This window comes from Camelus bactrianus, chromosome 19, assembly GCF_048773025.1.
Source record: "Camelus bactrianus isolate YW-2024 breed Bactrian camel chromosome 19, ASM4877302v1, whole genome shotgun sequence".
Lineage (NCBI taxonomy): Eukaryota > Metazoa > Chordata > Mammalia > Artiodactyla > Camelidae > Camelus > Camelus bactrianus.
Genome location: NC_133557.1, coordinates 8,245,717 through 8,260,921, shown reverse-complemented (window position 1 = coordinate 8,260,921; position 15,205 = coordinate 8,245,717). Strand labels below are relative to the sequence as shown.

The 15,205-nt window shown below is 37.8% G+C and overlaps 1 protein-coding gene across 1 annotated transcript in view; it reads left to right on the top strand.

The window, feature by feature from the left end:
• The window catches only part of TMC2 (transmembrane channel like 2), a 50,550-nt gene that overhangs the window by 7,289 nt on the left and 28,056 nt on the right, over window positions 1-15,205 (top strand). The window contains exons 3-6 of the mRNA XM_074347033.1: window positions 3,894-3,984; window positions 8,498-8,579; window positions 8,926-9,032; window positions 13,239-13,337. Coding sequence (XP_074203134.1) covers window positions 3,894-3,984; window positions 8,498-8,579; window positions 8,926-9,032; window positions 13,239-13,337 — 379 coding nt within the window. The remainder of the gene's footprint in view (window positions 1-3,893; window positions 3,985-8,497; window positions 8,580-8,925; window positions 9,033-13,238; window positions 13,338-15,205) is intronic.

Genomic DNA, 15,205 nt, shown 5'->3' with positions numbered 1-15,205 from the left:
CAGTTACAAGGTATCCCTTCCAGCCAGGATGATGTGAGCCTGAACTCCCATCCGTGGTGGGAGCCTGAACTCCCAGCTCTGCTCAGTAGTAACAAGGAGCTCCGGCCCAGCCCCAGGTGTCAAAGGAGGCCAAGTGAATAATCTGGACTTCCACCTGGAAGTAACCAGGCAGCAACCCCCTTCAGCTACTAGAGTGGTGTCGGTGGAGTCCTGCTTAAACACAGGATTTAAATATGATCCAGAGCTTCATAATGTAATATCTCAAATGTCCAGGCTTCAACTGAAAAATCACTCATCATACCAAGAACCAGGAAGATCTCAAACTGAATAACAAAAGATAATCAACAGATGCTAACATCAAGATGACACAGATGTTAGAATTATCTGACAAAGATTTTAAAGAAACCATCATAAACAGATTTCAGTAAGCAATTATGAACATGTGAAACAAATGAAGAAATAGAACGTCTCAGAAAATGAAAACATATAAAGAAGAACAACTGGAAATTTTAGAAGTAAAAAATATAGTAACTAAAATTTTTAAAAACTCAGTGAATGGGCTCAACAGCAGAATTCAGAGAACAGAGCAGAGAATCCATGAAGGTGAAGGTAGAACAAGAAGAATCACCCAATCTGAACTACAGAGAGAAAAAAGTGAACAGAGCCTCAGATACATGTGGGATTATACTAAATGATCTAACATTAGTGTCTCCTCCAAATCCGTTGTCCTCGATATGAAAGGAAAAAAGGAGTCTTAAAAGAAAAGAAGAAAGAGAGTGGGGCTGAAAAAGTCTTCAAAGATATAATGACTGAAAATTTCTCAAATTTGGCAAAACAGAAAGCTAAACAAAACCCAAACAGGATAAACCCAAAATAATCCATGTTCATACACATCATGGTCAAATTTCTGAGTACTTACAAGCAGTCAGAGAGCAACAATGCATTACTATGGAAGAAAAACAATTAGAATGACAAATTTCTCATCAGAAGCCATGGAGGGCAGAAGGTGTTGACACAATTCTTCAAGTGCTAAATGAAAAGAATTGTCAGCCCAGAACTCTATATCCAGGAAAAATATCCTTCAAAAATAAAGGAGAGGTGGGGAGGGTACAGTTCAGTGGTAGAGCTCATGCTTAGCATGCACAAGGTCCTGGGTTCAATCCCCAGTACCTCCATTTAAAAAAAAAAAAAAAAGGCTATACAAATAGATACACTCAAAAGTGCTTTAGATGAAACAAAATGGAGTCCTAAAAATGTTCAAGAAACCCACAGAAAAGCAGGAAAAAAAGGAAAGCAAAAATGGAAAACATAACAGAAACCAAGAAATAAAATGACAGGTTTAAACCATAATATATATATAATTACATCAAATGTTAGTGATCTAAATACATCAGTTAAAAGACAGAGATTGGCAGAGTGGATTTAAAAGATGATCCAACTATATGCAGTCTATAAGTAACTCACTTTAATACAATGTATGTGTGCTGAGAGTAAAAGGATGACAGAAAGTATACTACGCAAACATTAGCCGAAAGGAAGTAGAAGAAGCTCTGTAAATATCAGATAAAGTCAACTTCAGAGTAAAGAAATTACCAGGAAAGAGAGGGACACTACATAATGATAAAAGGACCAATCCACCAAGAAAACAGGATAATCCTACACACATACGCACCAAAGAGATCAGTGGCTTGGATTCTACAGTGTATTAATTTTCCAGTGCTATGTAACAAGTTACCCCAAAAGTTAGTAGTTCAAAACAATAATAAACATTTATTATCTTTTATTGTTCAGAAATTCAGGAGCCGCTTAACTGGGCAGTTCTGGCTTGGGGTCTCTCATAAGGTTGAGTCAAGATGTTGGTCAGGGCTTCAGCCTTCAGAGGATGGGGCTGGTGAATCCACTTCCAAGGTTGCTTACATGGATGAAAAGTTGGTTCTGGTTCTTAGCAGGGGGCTCAGGCCTCTCCATAGGCTGCTTAAGTGTCTGCCTAACAAGGCAGCTGGCTTTCCCCAAAAGAGGGGGATTTCAAAGGGAAAGCCACAAAACCCTTTATGTCCTAATCTCAGAAGTCAGAAACTATTGCTTCTACCATTTTCTAATCATTGGAAGCAAATCATTAAGTCTGGCCCACATTCAAGGGGAGAAGAATTCAGTTCTACATTTTAAAGGGAGGAATGTCAGATAATTTGCTAACATAGTTTAAAACCACCACATATGGGAAGCCAGGCAAACTAAGTTAACCTCAGCTGCCCTCAGATTGATTCAGTGACGTCCCTAGAGCAGATGCCGTGGCCTGGCTGATCTGAATTTCCACTTAGAGTGAGCTCAACATCTGTTTGATCCTTGTCTCCACAACTGAAAAATAAAAACTGCTTCGGGACAAAGGAAAACAACAGACCAGCATAGCCCACATCACCTTCAACCTCCAGCCACCTCCAGCCACCTCCAGCCACCTCCTTTTGGCCACCTGTGTTTTCTGCCTTTATCCAGATGTCTTCTGGAACTCAGGCTGGCCAATACACTCTCCCAGCATTCTGCATGGGACAGCAAAGCTCTGTAAGGATGCCACCAGATGCAAGCTGCCCTGTGTCTATTTTTACCTCTGCTTCTCAAAATTAAGTGTGATTTTGAATCTGATCTCCTTCACGGTGAGGGGGAGGTTTTGGAGGTATATAGTCTCTCTGAGAGATGCTCTAGGTCAACTTCAGAGTGTTCCCTCGTCCAGGCAAGTTGGGGAGCAGAGGGCTCCTCACATCAGCCCCCTGGGCTAGTACAGAACCTTATCAGCTGCTCAGTCCAGGAGCTGCTGTTTTCCCAGAAGGGGACGGGTGACTGCCTGCTAAGAGAAATCACTGAGCTCACCTCACACACATTTACATAATTAAGTCTCATAACATTATCCCCATTTTTAGATGAAAACTCTGCCACTCCAAAAGGCACAGAATCCTGCCTGGGTCTCTCTGGCACTAAAGCCACACAATACACCCCTTCTCTCCCAGCAGTAATCGCTGGCCACCCCAACTGTGTCTCCCCAACTGCTATTTGGGCCACTTTATTGACAAGAATATTTAATAGACAAACCCATCCACATATCTCTCCTGCAATCTTACTTGGATGTTCCCTCACTCATCCAACGTTCATGTACTCAACGAATATCTCCTGAATGCTGTATTTGTTTTTTACTGCTGTTCTAACAAATTACCACAAGCTTAACAGTTTAAGACAATATTCACTTATTAGCTCACAATTGTGCCAGTCAGAAGTCCAGCATGGCGCAGCTGGATTCTCCGCTCAGGGTCTCCCCAGGCTAAAATCAAGATATGGGAAGGCTGTGGTTCCCTCCCATGTGGGACTTGAGGTCCTCTTCCAGGTTCCCTGGCCTTGGACAGAATTCATTTTTTCTCTCTTGCCTTCCATGTGGTGTCCTCCAGAGGGGCCCCAGCAACAGAGGGTGGAGAATACTCTTTCTTCTAATTTCGCTGATTTCCCCATCTGCCACATCTCTCTCTGTCTCTCCTGCCTTCCTCGTCTTAGTTTCTAAGGACTCACATGATTGCATGGGCCCTTCCAGATATCCAGATAATCTCCCTAAAGTCAGTAATATTAATTACATCTGCAAAGTCCCTTTTCCCTTTCATAGGTGTACCGCCAGGGGGCAAAGGTCATGGGAACCAAAATTCTGCCTACGGTGCCTACCGTGTACCAATCACTATTCTTGGCTTTTGGGAAACTTCAGTGGACAAAACAGACAAAATGCCCCACCTTCGTGGAACTTACACTCTAACTAGGGATGTAAAACCCTTAGGGCTTTCAGCCACATACACATCCTCAGAGTTCAGATATCTTTTGCTTGGGTGTTAATTGAATTCCTGCCTTTTTCCCCCCCTAACCAGGGAGGCCCAAGAATTTGTGGAGAAGTATGAAGGAGCCTTGGGAAAGGGGAAAGGCAAGCGACTCTACGCCTGTAGGATGCTGATGGCTAAGGTGTGTGGTGCAGAGCCCGCAAACCTGTGGGAGGACTTGCTCAGCTCCTGAACTTGGGTGACATCCCAGGCCCCTACCCTGATTCACTGTTTGTGTTCGGCTTCCCCAGAATCCTGAGCGTGAGGTCCAGTCAGCCATTCTGATTTGTCCGGGAGTAGAAACCAACTGTATCCTGTCCATGTCTCTATACACATCTGTAGGGGGCGTCAATATACTTGAGACTTGTTTCCTCTCCAGGGAAGAACTAAACTCACAAAATCAGTGATGCTGAATCCACTAGGATCTTATTTTCTAGTCCCCCAAATCAAGACTCATTGACTGGGTGGAGACCAAGAAGGGCTATGGTGTCGTCTGAATCATACAGACGATAAACTGTGGTGTTGACAGGGCGTAGGGACAGCTCTGCTGTGTTGAGTTATGTCATAACCTGGTCTTCTGATGGAGGCTCGGGTAATGTTCTCTGATTGGACATTTATTGTGGAACTTACTGAATTAGCCTTCCTTTACCTACTGATTTGAAAAACTATCATTTTCATTCACTTAATCCTTGCATAGCGCCTGTTTTAGAGCTTTTATTGAACTCATCATTTCAGCTGTTAATTCTGTGCCTCATAGGGCTAGCTTCCTCTTTTTACCTTTGTTTTTCAAAAATATATTGGCCAGTCTTGCCTACGTTTTCATATGCATTTGTTTTATTTTGTTTGCATTCTTTTTTCCCCCCATATGCATTTGTAAAATCACTTTGGCAATTTCCAGTTATATCCCATTGAGATTTTTATTGGAAATTTTTTTAAATCCTTGATTTAATTTGGGAAAACTTAGCTATACAATATTTAGTCTTTACATCTAAGAATACCATACATTTCTCAAGACTTATTTTTACATCCTTCAGCAAAATTTGTCATTTTTCTTTATAGAGACCTTTTCCATGTCTTATGTTTATTTCTACAAAGTTTATGTTTAGTTGCTTTTGTAAATGGGATCATTTTCTGTTTATTTAATAACTAGATATTGCTGGCATGTAGGAAAGCTATATATTTGTGTATTAATTTTTTTTTAATGGAGATACCCGGGATTGAACCCAGAACCTCCTGCATGCTAAGCATGTGCTCTGCCACTGAGCTATACCCACCCCCACCCCCGTGTATTAATTTTTAAATCTGGTTCCTCCCTTGTACTCCCTTATTAGTGCTAATAATTTTCATCTGATTGTGGATATAAAGATGCTTCTTCTTGGGTTCTTCTAAATCATTCCTATCCTAAAGTGTGAGTTAACAATCCTAGGACAGTTTCAAATGATGATGGTGATCACAGGTCTCTGCTTTTCCATCACTTTAATGAAAATGACTCTAGTGTTTCACTTTAAGTAGATGGGAGTTTCTGCCTTGAAACAGATCTCCTTTCTCACTTCCATTTCATTGGAAATAGATGTTAGATTTGATCAAATACTTTTCCCTTCTCTTAGTAAACTTACTTTTATTTCTGGAATAACCTTAGTCATAATCCATTATTTTTAACTCCACAGGCATGTCTGATTTTTCAGTATTTTATGATTTTTACATAAATTTTCATAAGATTGATCTGAATTTATGTGTGCACATGCATGTACACATGCTGTCTTGGCAAATTTTAATACTAGGGCTACACTTGCTTTATAACATTAAATAAATAGCATTATCTCCTTTTTATGCTGTAAATCAGTTTCTAGAGCACGATCATTCTTTTTTTGGAAATCCAAATGACGACACCCTTAAAACTGTATAGATCAGGAAGCATTTTTATAGAATATCTTGGTAATTTTTAAAATATTTTTCCTGTTTTGAATATTGGCTTATTCAAGTTTTAACTTTTTTGGGGAGCCATCTTAATATTTTATATTCTTCCCCAAACTTGATCATTTCATCAAGATTTTCATATGTATTAACAGAAAGTTGTATATGGTAGTTCCACAGTTTGTGTAAGTTACATTCTATATATGTTAAGTTTGAATCCTTATTATTCCTAATATTACTTTTTCTCCCTTTTCTGTTACAGTTGCCTGACAACTATCTATGAGTCATTTTGTTAATTTTATCTTAAAACCATTTACCACTGAACTGCACACTCAGATCTTTTTTTTTCCAATTGAAGAATGTGTGCTTCAAATATATCTGATAAATGATTCTGTTCAATCATGTTTCAATTCAAATGTATCTAGCTTCTTTGTTAGGAAAAGGATGGCTGCCAAGCCTCTGTTCTTTGTGTTTACTTTCCCTCATTGTTTTTAATTCTTTGCTTTCTCTCTCTTTGCATTCTCAGAAATTTCTCAAGTTTATTCTCAATATCATTGAATCAATTTTCTTCTGTCTCAAAGTGTCATGTTAATTTTCATTCTATTACTGAACTTTTAGCAATCTTGTAATCAGTCCTTCCGTACTTTACCTGTGTTCTTTTTAAAATCTCTGGTTGCTATCCTTTACTCTAGAAGCCATATTTCTTGTATCCTACTAAGAATTTAGTTATGTTTCCTACAGGAAATGCTTTCCAAAAATCTCAAAGAATGTTGTCCCTTTTTCCTTGTTCTGCCATACTATTTCTCAGATTTCCCTAGTTGTTTTTAGTTATTCAGATCCAGATTTCATCCACAGACAGGATGTGCCCGTGTCTCCTTCGACCACTGTTTGAACTCTTCTTTCCTACATACAGCTGAAGAGCAAGACAGCTCAGAACCCAGTCCCAGGGCAGCAGCTACCACCTCAGCAGCTTGAGGAAAGGAGTCAGGGTCTTCCCCTACCCACACCCCAGCTCAGTTTTCTGATTCCCTGAACCAATGAAAGATGAGCGTTTCAATGCAGAGCTTCCTCCAGGCCTCTCTCTGCTTCTGCCCTGCCTGCCTCCAGGCATCACTTTCCAGGCTGAGATGCCCACAGCCTTGAGGGGCTGTCAAGTGGTTGCCAAGTGACCAACTGGCAGACGACGTCTCCAGGGACCTCACTTAGCAACTTTCGTTACTCCATTGGTCCTCAGCCTTGCAAGGATATATTTTTTACTGATTTTATCAGCACCCTGATAGGTGATCTGTCTCTCAGGGGAGAACTCACATTATTAAAGCTTATGAGACTGATAAAACCAGATACCAGATTCTTAATTTATAAGGAGAAATAACTGATGCAAGAATTGAAAATTTTTAAGTCCATGTCAACAGTGCCTTTTATTTTTGATAGTAGAGTTAGTTATACGGGAAGCTAAACCATAATCCCAATTCCAATTTTTTAATTTGCAATGAAAAAATCACTGTCATAAAACCCAAAATACTCACAGCCCAGGTGATGGGCAAATGCTTTCCTTACAGACAGACCTATAGAAGAGGCCAAATAAGCCAAAGCTGGGTTTTAAGCACAGAAATGGAACTTGGAAAGGGAGAGGAAGCAATGGGACTGGAGTGCCCAGTGTCCGCCATCTGCCATTCCCTACGTCCGTTCCTGCCTTAGGGATATCCTTGCCATTATTATCAACCAGCCTTTTGCTTATGGGCCCCTCTGCTCCTTGGCATCTGTGAGTATATCTCTCTTCTGCCAGGTGGCTCTACCTTCCTTATATAATAATTATCTGATCATGATATAGTCAAAGCCTTCAGGTCTGGAAGCCCACCTGTTTCCTTTGGATAAATTTTTCCTTTTATTCTTTAGTGAATTTACAAAGGCAAATATCATTTCCTTTATGAACAAATTCTTTTGAGACCTTTGCAATAATAGAAACTGATCTTAGGATTTTTCCCTACTTCCTCTTTGCCTGCTGTTTTCTATGAGTTGTTTTTTTTTTTTTTTTCAATTCCAAATGGATTTATTCCCAGAGGGTGGGGCTGTTGGAAAGCAGCCCTTTGAAGAGTTGACAGATTTTCACCCAGCTAGCAGGCAGGCAAGCTACTCAGGTTTCTAATTAGTACAAACTGAGTGTCAGAGCTGGAGCAGACCACAGAAATGGGCATAATGCCTTCCTAACTTCTTTTAGAAAAAAAAGCAGATTGTAGTTTCACCAGGAAAGAATGGGAAACCATAGGCTGACATCTCTTTATCACTTCCATCAACCTTGGAGTTTAGCAATAATTCCTGTCAGATTAAGGCACTTGGCTCTCTGCCAAATGTGGATGTAGGAGTTGTAAGATTTCTTTTTTCCCTTGAATTTTTGCTTTAAGATGAAGGAAGTTACTATCAGAGGTTGTTAAGCCAATTTGATCCCCCCAAATCAGAAATTGTATGCAGAATTCCTAAGTTCATGTATAAACTGTCCAAACCTGAAATTTTATCGGCACTGTAGACAAATGCAGGGTATTGTGTTGCCCTGGGTTTTCTCTTATTCACATCTGACTTTGGAAAGTGGAGATGTGAGCATCCACCGCTGGCAGCCTGGGCTCAGCAGCTCACACGTCGACCTCATGTTGACACATCAACATCTACGTGCGCCTCCATCCTCCCCCCTCCAGGCCCCAAGGCAGCATGTCAATGAACTGAGGGTGTTGCCTGTTTAATTTCAGAAATGGGCCAAGTTTAAAAGAGACTTTGATAATTTCAAGACTCAGTGTATTCCCTGGGAAATGAAGATCAAGGACATTGAAAGTGAGTATTTTGATGTCGCTGTGTTTAGTTGGTTTGCTGAAGGGTTTTCCAAGGGTTTGGACTGTGTTCTTGACCAACTGATTAGATTATGTCATAGGTTCTGTTGTATCAGAAGAAAAAACGGGCTTTGGACTAGTCAGACCAAAATTTAAATTATGCTTCTCCACTTTCTGATTGTAGGAACTTGGGTAGATAGGTTAAGGTTATTCACCTGAAAAGAAAACGGAGGTCAGGGTGTGCATTCCACAGACAGATGTGAAAATCGAATCCATCACACACACAAAGTGCTTGGCAGTGTTAACATCCCCCTCTGCCACCTTTACAACCCCCATCTCTCTCTCTTCAGGTCACTTTGGTTCTTCAGTGGCATCATATTTCATCTTTCTCCGATGGATGTATGGGGTTAACCTCGTCCTTTTTGGCTTAATATTTGGTCTAGTCATAATCCCAGAGGTAAGAAAAGAACTGCCTATATCTTTGGATAGTGTTGAGGCTTATTTATCATGACCACCATTTTCTTTTATATTTATCAAATACTCTGTTTTACAAAGAATCCATCATTCATTTTAAGTTCTATCCTCACATCAATTGTCTTGTTAGTGCAGTACAAATAATAGAACCAAAATATTTGTGTTTCTGAATTAACCAGTGGACCCTACATTTTTCTACCTTTAATTTCACTTTTAGATTAGTGGAGAATTCTTATCTCAGTGAGGCTTTTTTTTTTAATTTTACTCTAAAAAAAAAAAAGAGAGGGATAGAATGCATTATGTAATAATGTATTACCACCCTGCCAAAAAACCTCTTGCATTTGAATAGCACTCCTCACTATCCTCCCAGATATAATCTTATGCATGTAGGTAGGTCCTTACCTACAGATGAGTAATTGACAGGCAAAAAAAAGGCTAAGTGACTTTTGCAAATTTACACAGGAAATTTGTGGTGAATGAGATCCCAGATTTCCACAGTGTTGGCCTGGAGCATTTTCCAAGGGTGCCTGTGGTCCACCAGCACTGGGCACAGTAATTCCTATAGTCCTGCCTGAGCCACTTGGCCCTGGTGCTGGCAAGAAGAAATCTCTCCTTACCTCTAGCCCTTGACCAGCAGTGATCAGACTTTGTCCCTAAATTTTTGCCTTTATCAGAATATCATGTAAATAGAACCACACAGTATGTAGCATTTTGTGTCTGGCCTCTTTCATTTAGCACGAGGTCTTTGAGATTCATCCATGTTGTTGCATGTATCAATGATTTGTCCTTTTTATCACTGAGTAATATTCCATTGTATGGATGTACCATCGTTTGTTATCTATTCACCAGTCTATGGACATTTGGGTTGTTTCCAACAACCCAAGTGGGGCTATGATAACTAAAGGTACTATAAACATTCACATTCATGTATCTTTATCATGTATCTTAATCATGTATCTTAATTTTCTATTTCATTAATTTCTTTCTTGGTAATTTCTCTGGGTTTGTATTAGTTATCTATTACTATGCAACAAAAATACCACAAAATTTTGCTGAAAAAAATTTATTATCTCAGTTTCTGTAAATTGGGAGAGGCTTATCCAAGGTGGTATGAAGGCCAGGTGATGCTGTTTCTTAAGCTAGGTAGTGAATACACAGTAGTTAATTTTCTTTTCATTATGATCAAATGTACACATGTTTTATATATACTATTTTATATACAATCTATTCCCCAATATGAATATAAATTTTAAATCAAACAAAAAAGAATAGGAGGGAATTACCTAAAAATGATTAAGCTATAAATTTAAAAACAGAAATAATGTTACATTAAATGATGAAATACTAAAGCCTGTGTTAGTAAAAATCAAGAGAAATATGGAGTGCCCCATCCTAGTACTCCTCAACATTATTCTGAAATTTCTACCTAACACAATAAGTCAAAAAAAATAAATTTACACATTTTATACAAAAAATACAAAATTCTTTTAGTTTTGAGGTGATATTATTGTATACCCAAAAAACGCTAAGGAATCTACCAAAAGTTTCTTGAAGAAGAAAGAGTATATTGAGATGGCTGGAGTTTTTTTAAACATTAACAGCATTTTCTACACATTCAATATCCAGTTTGAAATTAAATTTTAAAATTTTGCCCTCACAATAGTAATAAATCTCTAAAATAACTAGTAATAAATTTAACAAATTAGAAGATTTCTATGAGGAACACTATAAAGTATTGCAGGAAAAAAATATGACCAAATAAACAGGAGGATACATTCTTTGAAGGGAAAACAATATCATTTAAAAAAAATCAATCCTTTCTAAATCAACATGTAAATTTAATACAATTCTGATTTTATCTACTTATATATTGACATAAAGTTGATTTACAATGTTGTGTTAGTTTCTGGTGTACAGCATAGAGATTCAGTTATACGTATGTGTGTATATATATACACACACACACATATATATACATATACACACACACATACACACACACACACATTCTTTTTCATATTCTTCTCCATTATGGTTTATTACAAGCTCTTGAATATAGCTCCCTGTGCTATGCAGTAGGACCTTGTTGTTTATCTATTTTATATACAGTAGTTTGTATCTGCTAATCCCAAACTCCTAATTTACCCCTCCACCACCACTTTTGCCCTTTGGTAATCATAAGTTTGTTTTCAATGTCTGTGAATCTGTTTCTGTTTTGTAAATAAATTCATTTGTGTCATGTTTTAGATTCCACATATAAATGATACCATATGGTATTTGTCTTTCTCTTCCTGACTTATTTCACTTAGTATGGTAATCTCTAGGTCCATCCATGTTGCTGCAAATGACATTATTTCATTCTTTTTATGACTGAGTAGTATTCCATTGTGTATATATACCATATCTTCTGTATCAATTCATCTGTTGATGGACACTTAGATTGCTTCCATGTCTTGGCTGTTGTAAATGGTGCTGCTATGAACACTGAGGTGCATGTATCTTTTCAAATTATAGTTTTCTCCAGATATATGCCCAGGAGTGGGATTGCTGGATCATATGGTGACTCTAATTTTGTTTTTTAAGGAACCTCCATACTGTTTTCCATAGTGGCTTCACCAATTTACATTCCCACTAACAGTGTAGGGCAGTTCCCTTTTCTCCACACCCTCTCCAGCATTTGTTATTTGTAGACTTTTTAATGATGGCCATCCTAACCAGTGTGAGGTGGTACCTTATTGTAGTTTTAATTTGCATTTCTCTAATAATTAATGATATTGAACATCTTTTCATGTATCTCTTGGCCACCTGTATGTCTTCTTTTGAGAAATGTCTATTTAGGTCTTCTGCCTATTTTTTTATTGGTTTTTTTTGTTGTTGTTGTTGTTGTTATTGAGTTATATGAACTGTTTGTATACTTGAAGAGTTAAGCCCTTGTCTGTCACATCATTTGCAAGTATTTTCTCCCAGTCCGTAGGTTGTCTTTTCATTTTGTTTATGGTTTCCTTTGCTGTGCAAAAGCTAATAGGTTTAATTAGATCCCATTTGTTTATTTTTGCTTGTATTTCTATAGTCTTGGGAGACTGACCTAAGAAAACATTTGTACAATTTACATCAGAGAATGTTTTGCCTATGTTCTCTTCTAGGAGTTTTGTTGTGTCGTGTCTTATATTGAAATCTTTAAGCCATTTTGAGTTTATTTTTGTCTACTGTGTGAGAGTATGTTCTAACCTCATTGATTTACATGCAGCTATCCAGTTTAATTTTTTTTAATAATTAAGGATGTGAATAAAGTCATATATATAAGGATATTAATAACAAAAAGGTGTATACATGAAGAATTAGAAATATTCTAATGGCCAAAAATAGGGAATTTTTTAAATTTTATTTTTTATTAAAGTGTAGTTGATTTACAATGTTAGTTTCAGGTGTGCAGCAAAGCAATTGTTATATATATACATACATATATAAACATATATTTTCAGATTCTTTTCCATTATAGCTTATTATAAGAAATTGAATATAGTTCCCTTTGCTATACAGTAGGTCCTTGTTATTTATCTATTTTATATATAGTAGTGTGTACCTGTTAATCCCAAACTTTTAACTTATCAATAGGGAATTTTTTAAGTAAGTTTATGATACATACATGTGATTAGATATTTTGAAGTCATTTTATTTTGAAAAATACCATATGCCACAGGGAATTGGTCATAAAATAACAGTAAGCTAAATAACCAAATTAAAACATATATAAAACTCACAACAACTAAAAGAGAATATATGAATATCTAAGAGTCATTATCATTAAGATTTGAAGTTAATAAGTAATTTTTAAAAACTTTTTGGGTTTTTTTTTTTGGAGGGGTAGGTAATTAGGTTTATTTATTTATGTATTTTTCTAGTGGAGGTACTGGAGATTGAACCCAGGACCTTGTGCATGCAAAGCATGCACTCTACCACTGAGCTATACCCTCCCCACAATAAGTAATTTTTTAATACTCTTCTATACTTTTTCACATTTTCTACAATGAGTGTGTCATACTTTTAAAATCAGGAAAAGGATTAATGTTTTTTAAAGAAAAAAGATATATGTGTCCTGCTCTGAGAAGGGATTTAACCCACTATGTGCTTGTCTCCGCATGTTTGCATCTTCTCCACATATAATCATGTTGTTCTGTCCCCACACAAGGTACTGATGGGCATGCCCTATGGAAGTATACCCAGAAAGACAGTGCCTCGGGCTGAGGAAGAAAAAGCCATGGATTTTTCAGTCCTTTGGGACTTTGAGGTACCATTGCCAACATGCCACTGCACTTCCATTTTGTGATCATGGATAAAAGTGAAATGTTGCATTTAATTATTGGAAAGCCAGTGCTTTAATCAAATGGGATCCCAGCACTATGCAGAATGAGCTAGCCAGCCATGTCCTCCTAGCTCCCTTCATGGGTCCTTTCTTCAGCCACGTACTCTGATGGATGTGAGTTCCCTGTGAGGCCATTGTTCCCCTCATTCTGCCAGGTCCATGTAAGGTAATCTTACAGGATGCTCAGGATGGTTTTTTCCTGGCCATAACCACAGTAAGACCCCAGGGCTATTGCCAGTCCAGCCTTTCCCCAAGCTTCACGTGGCATCTTCAACTGCATATCCTATGTGCTCCTCAAATTCAACATCTATCCAACCAAACCCACATCACTTTTTCGCATCTCCTTTATTGGAATCACCATTCATCCAACCATTCAAGTCATCCTACATTTTCTCTTCCTCACCACCACCATGCACATCCAGTCAATCACTAAATCTGAGCCTATCTACTAAACATCTCTTGAATCAGTCCCCTTTTTCTCCGTCCCTCTCACCTCTTCTTTGAATAACGCCCCCATTGTACCAGGACCACTGTCAGACTTGTCTACCTCTGCTCCCTGCATTGGCTTAGCCCCCAAAATCTCCATTCCCTCTGCTGCCAGGTAACCTTTCTAAAATGCAAACCTGACCCTGTCACTCCCCATCTCCAATATTCATTTATTTCCATTCCCAGATAAAATAAAACCGAGTGTTGTGAACTGGGTTTATAATTATTCATGACCTGATTGCTCCTCCCTCTCCAGTCCCATGTCTATCTAACACCTCACACTTTATGCCCCAATATTATCAAGTTTGGAGGAAGTCCAGTTGCTGCCACCATCCTTCACTCTGATAGTCAGACTCAAGACCCCTCAGAAACATGTGAAAGTGAGGTGGAATATTTTCCCAAGTTGTTTGGAACAGAGATGTTCCAAGTAACTATTATATCACTAAGAATTATATACTGCTACTAAGAATTTCTTTTATTCTTTACTTCATCCAAAGACCCCTGTTGAAACATGCTATCTACCCAAAAGCAACAGTTTATTCAGCAATAATCTGTGAAAATTTAAAATTTCAAAAACTTATATCCATCACATCAGTGGCTGTTTCTCAATAAATACTTCCCTGATGAAATCAATGGAGATATTAACAAATGGGATTTTTTATATTGTATAAGAAATGTGTCAATATTTGGCATATTTGCATAACTCAGTGAATCATTACTTTCTAGATGACCAGTACATGATGTTACATATTCTTTTTCATTAAAAGTTATTACAAGATATTGAATATAGTTCCCTGTGCTATACAGAAGAAATTTGTGTTTTTACCTATTTTTATATATAGTAGTTAGTCTCTAAAAATCTTGAACTCTCAGACTTATCCCTTCCCCTGGTAACCATAAGATTGTTTATACGTCTTCTAGTCTGTTTCTGTTTTGTAGGTAAGTTCATTAGTGTCTTCTTTTCTTTTTTCTTTTTTTAGATTCCACATGAGTGATATCATATGGTATTTTTCTTTCTCTTTCTGGCTTACTTCACTTAAAATGACAGTCTCCAGGTCCATGCATGTTACTGCAAATGGCATTATTATATTCCTTTTTATGGCTGAGTAGTACTCCATTGTATAAACATACCACAACTTCTTTATCCAATCATCTGTCGATGGACATTTAGATTGCTTCCATGTCTTGGCTACTGTAAATAGTGCTGCTATGAACATTGGGGTGCATATACCTTTTCGAGTTAGAGTTCCCTCCAGATATATGCCCAGGAGTGGGATTGCTGGATCATATGGTAACTCAATTTTTAG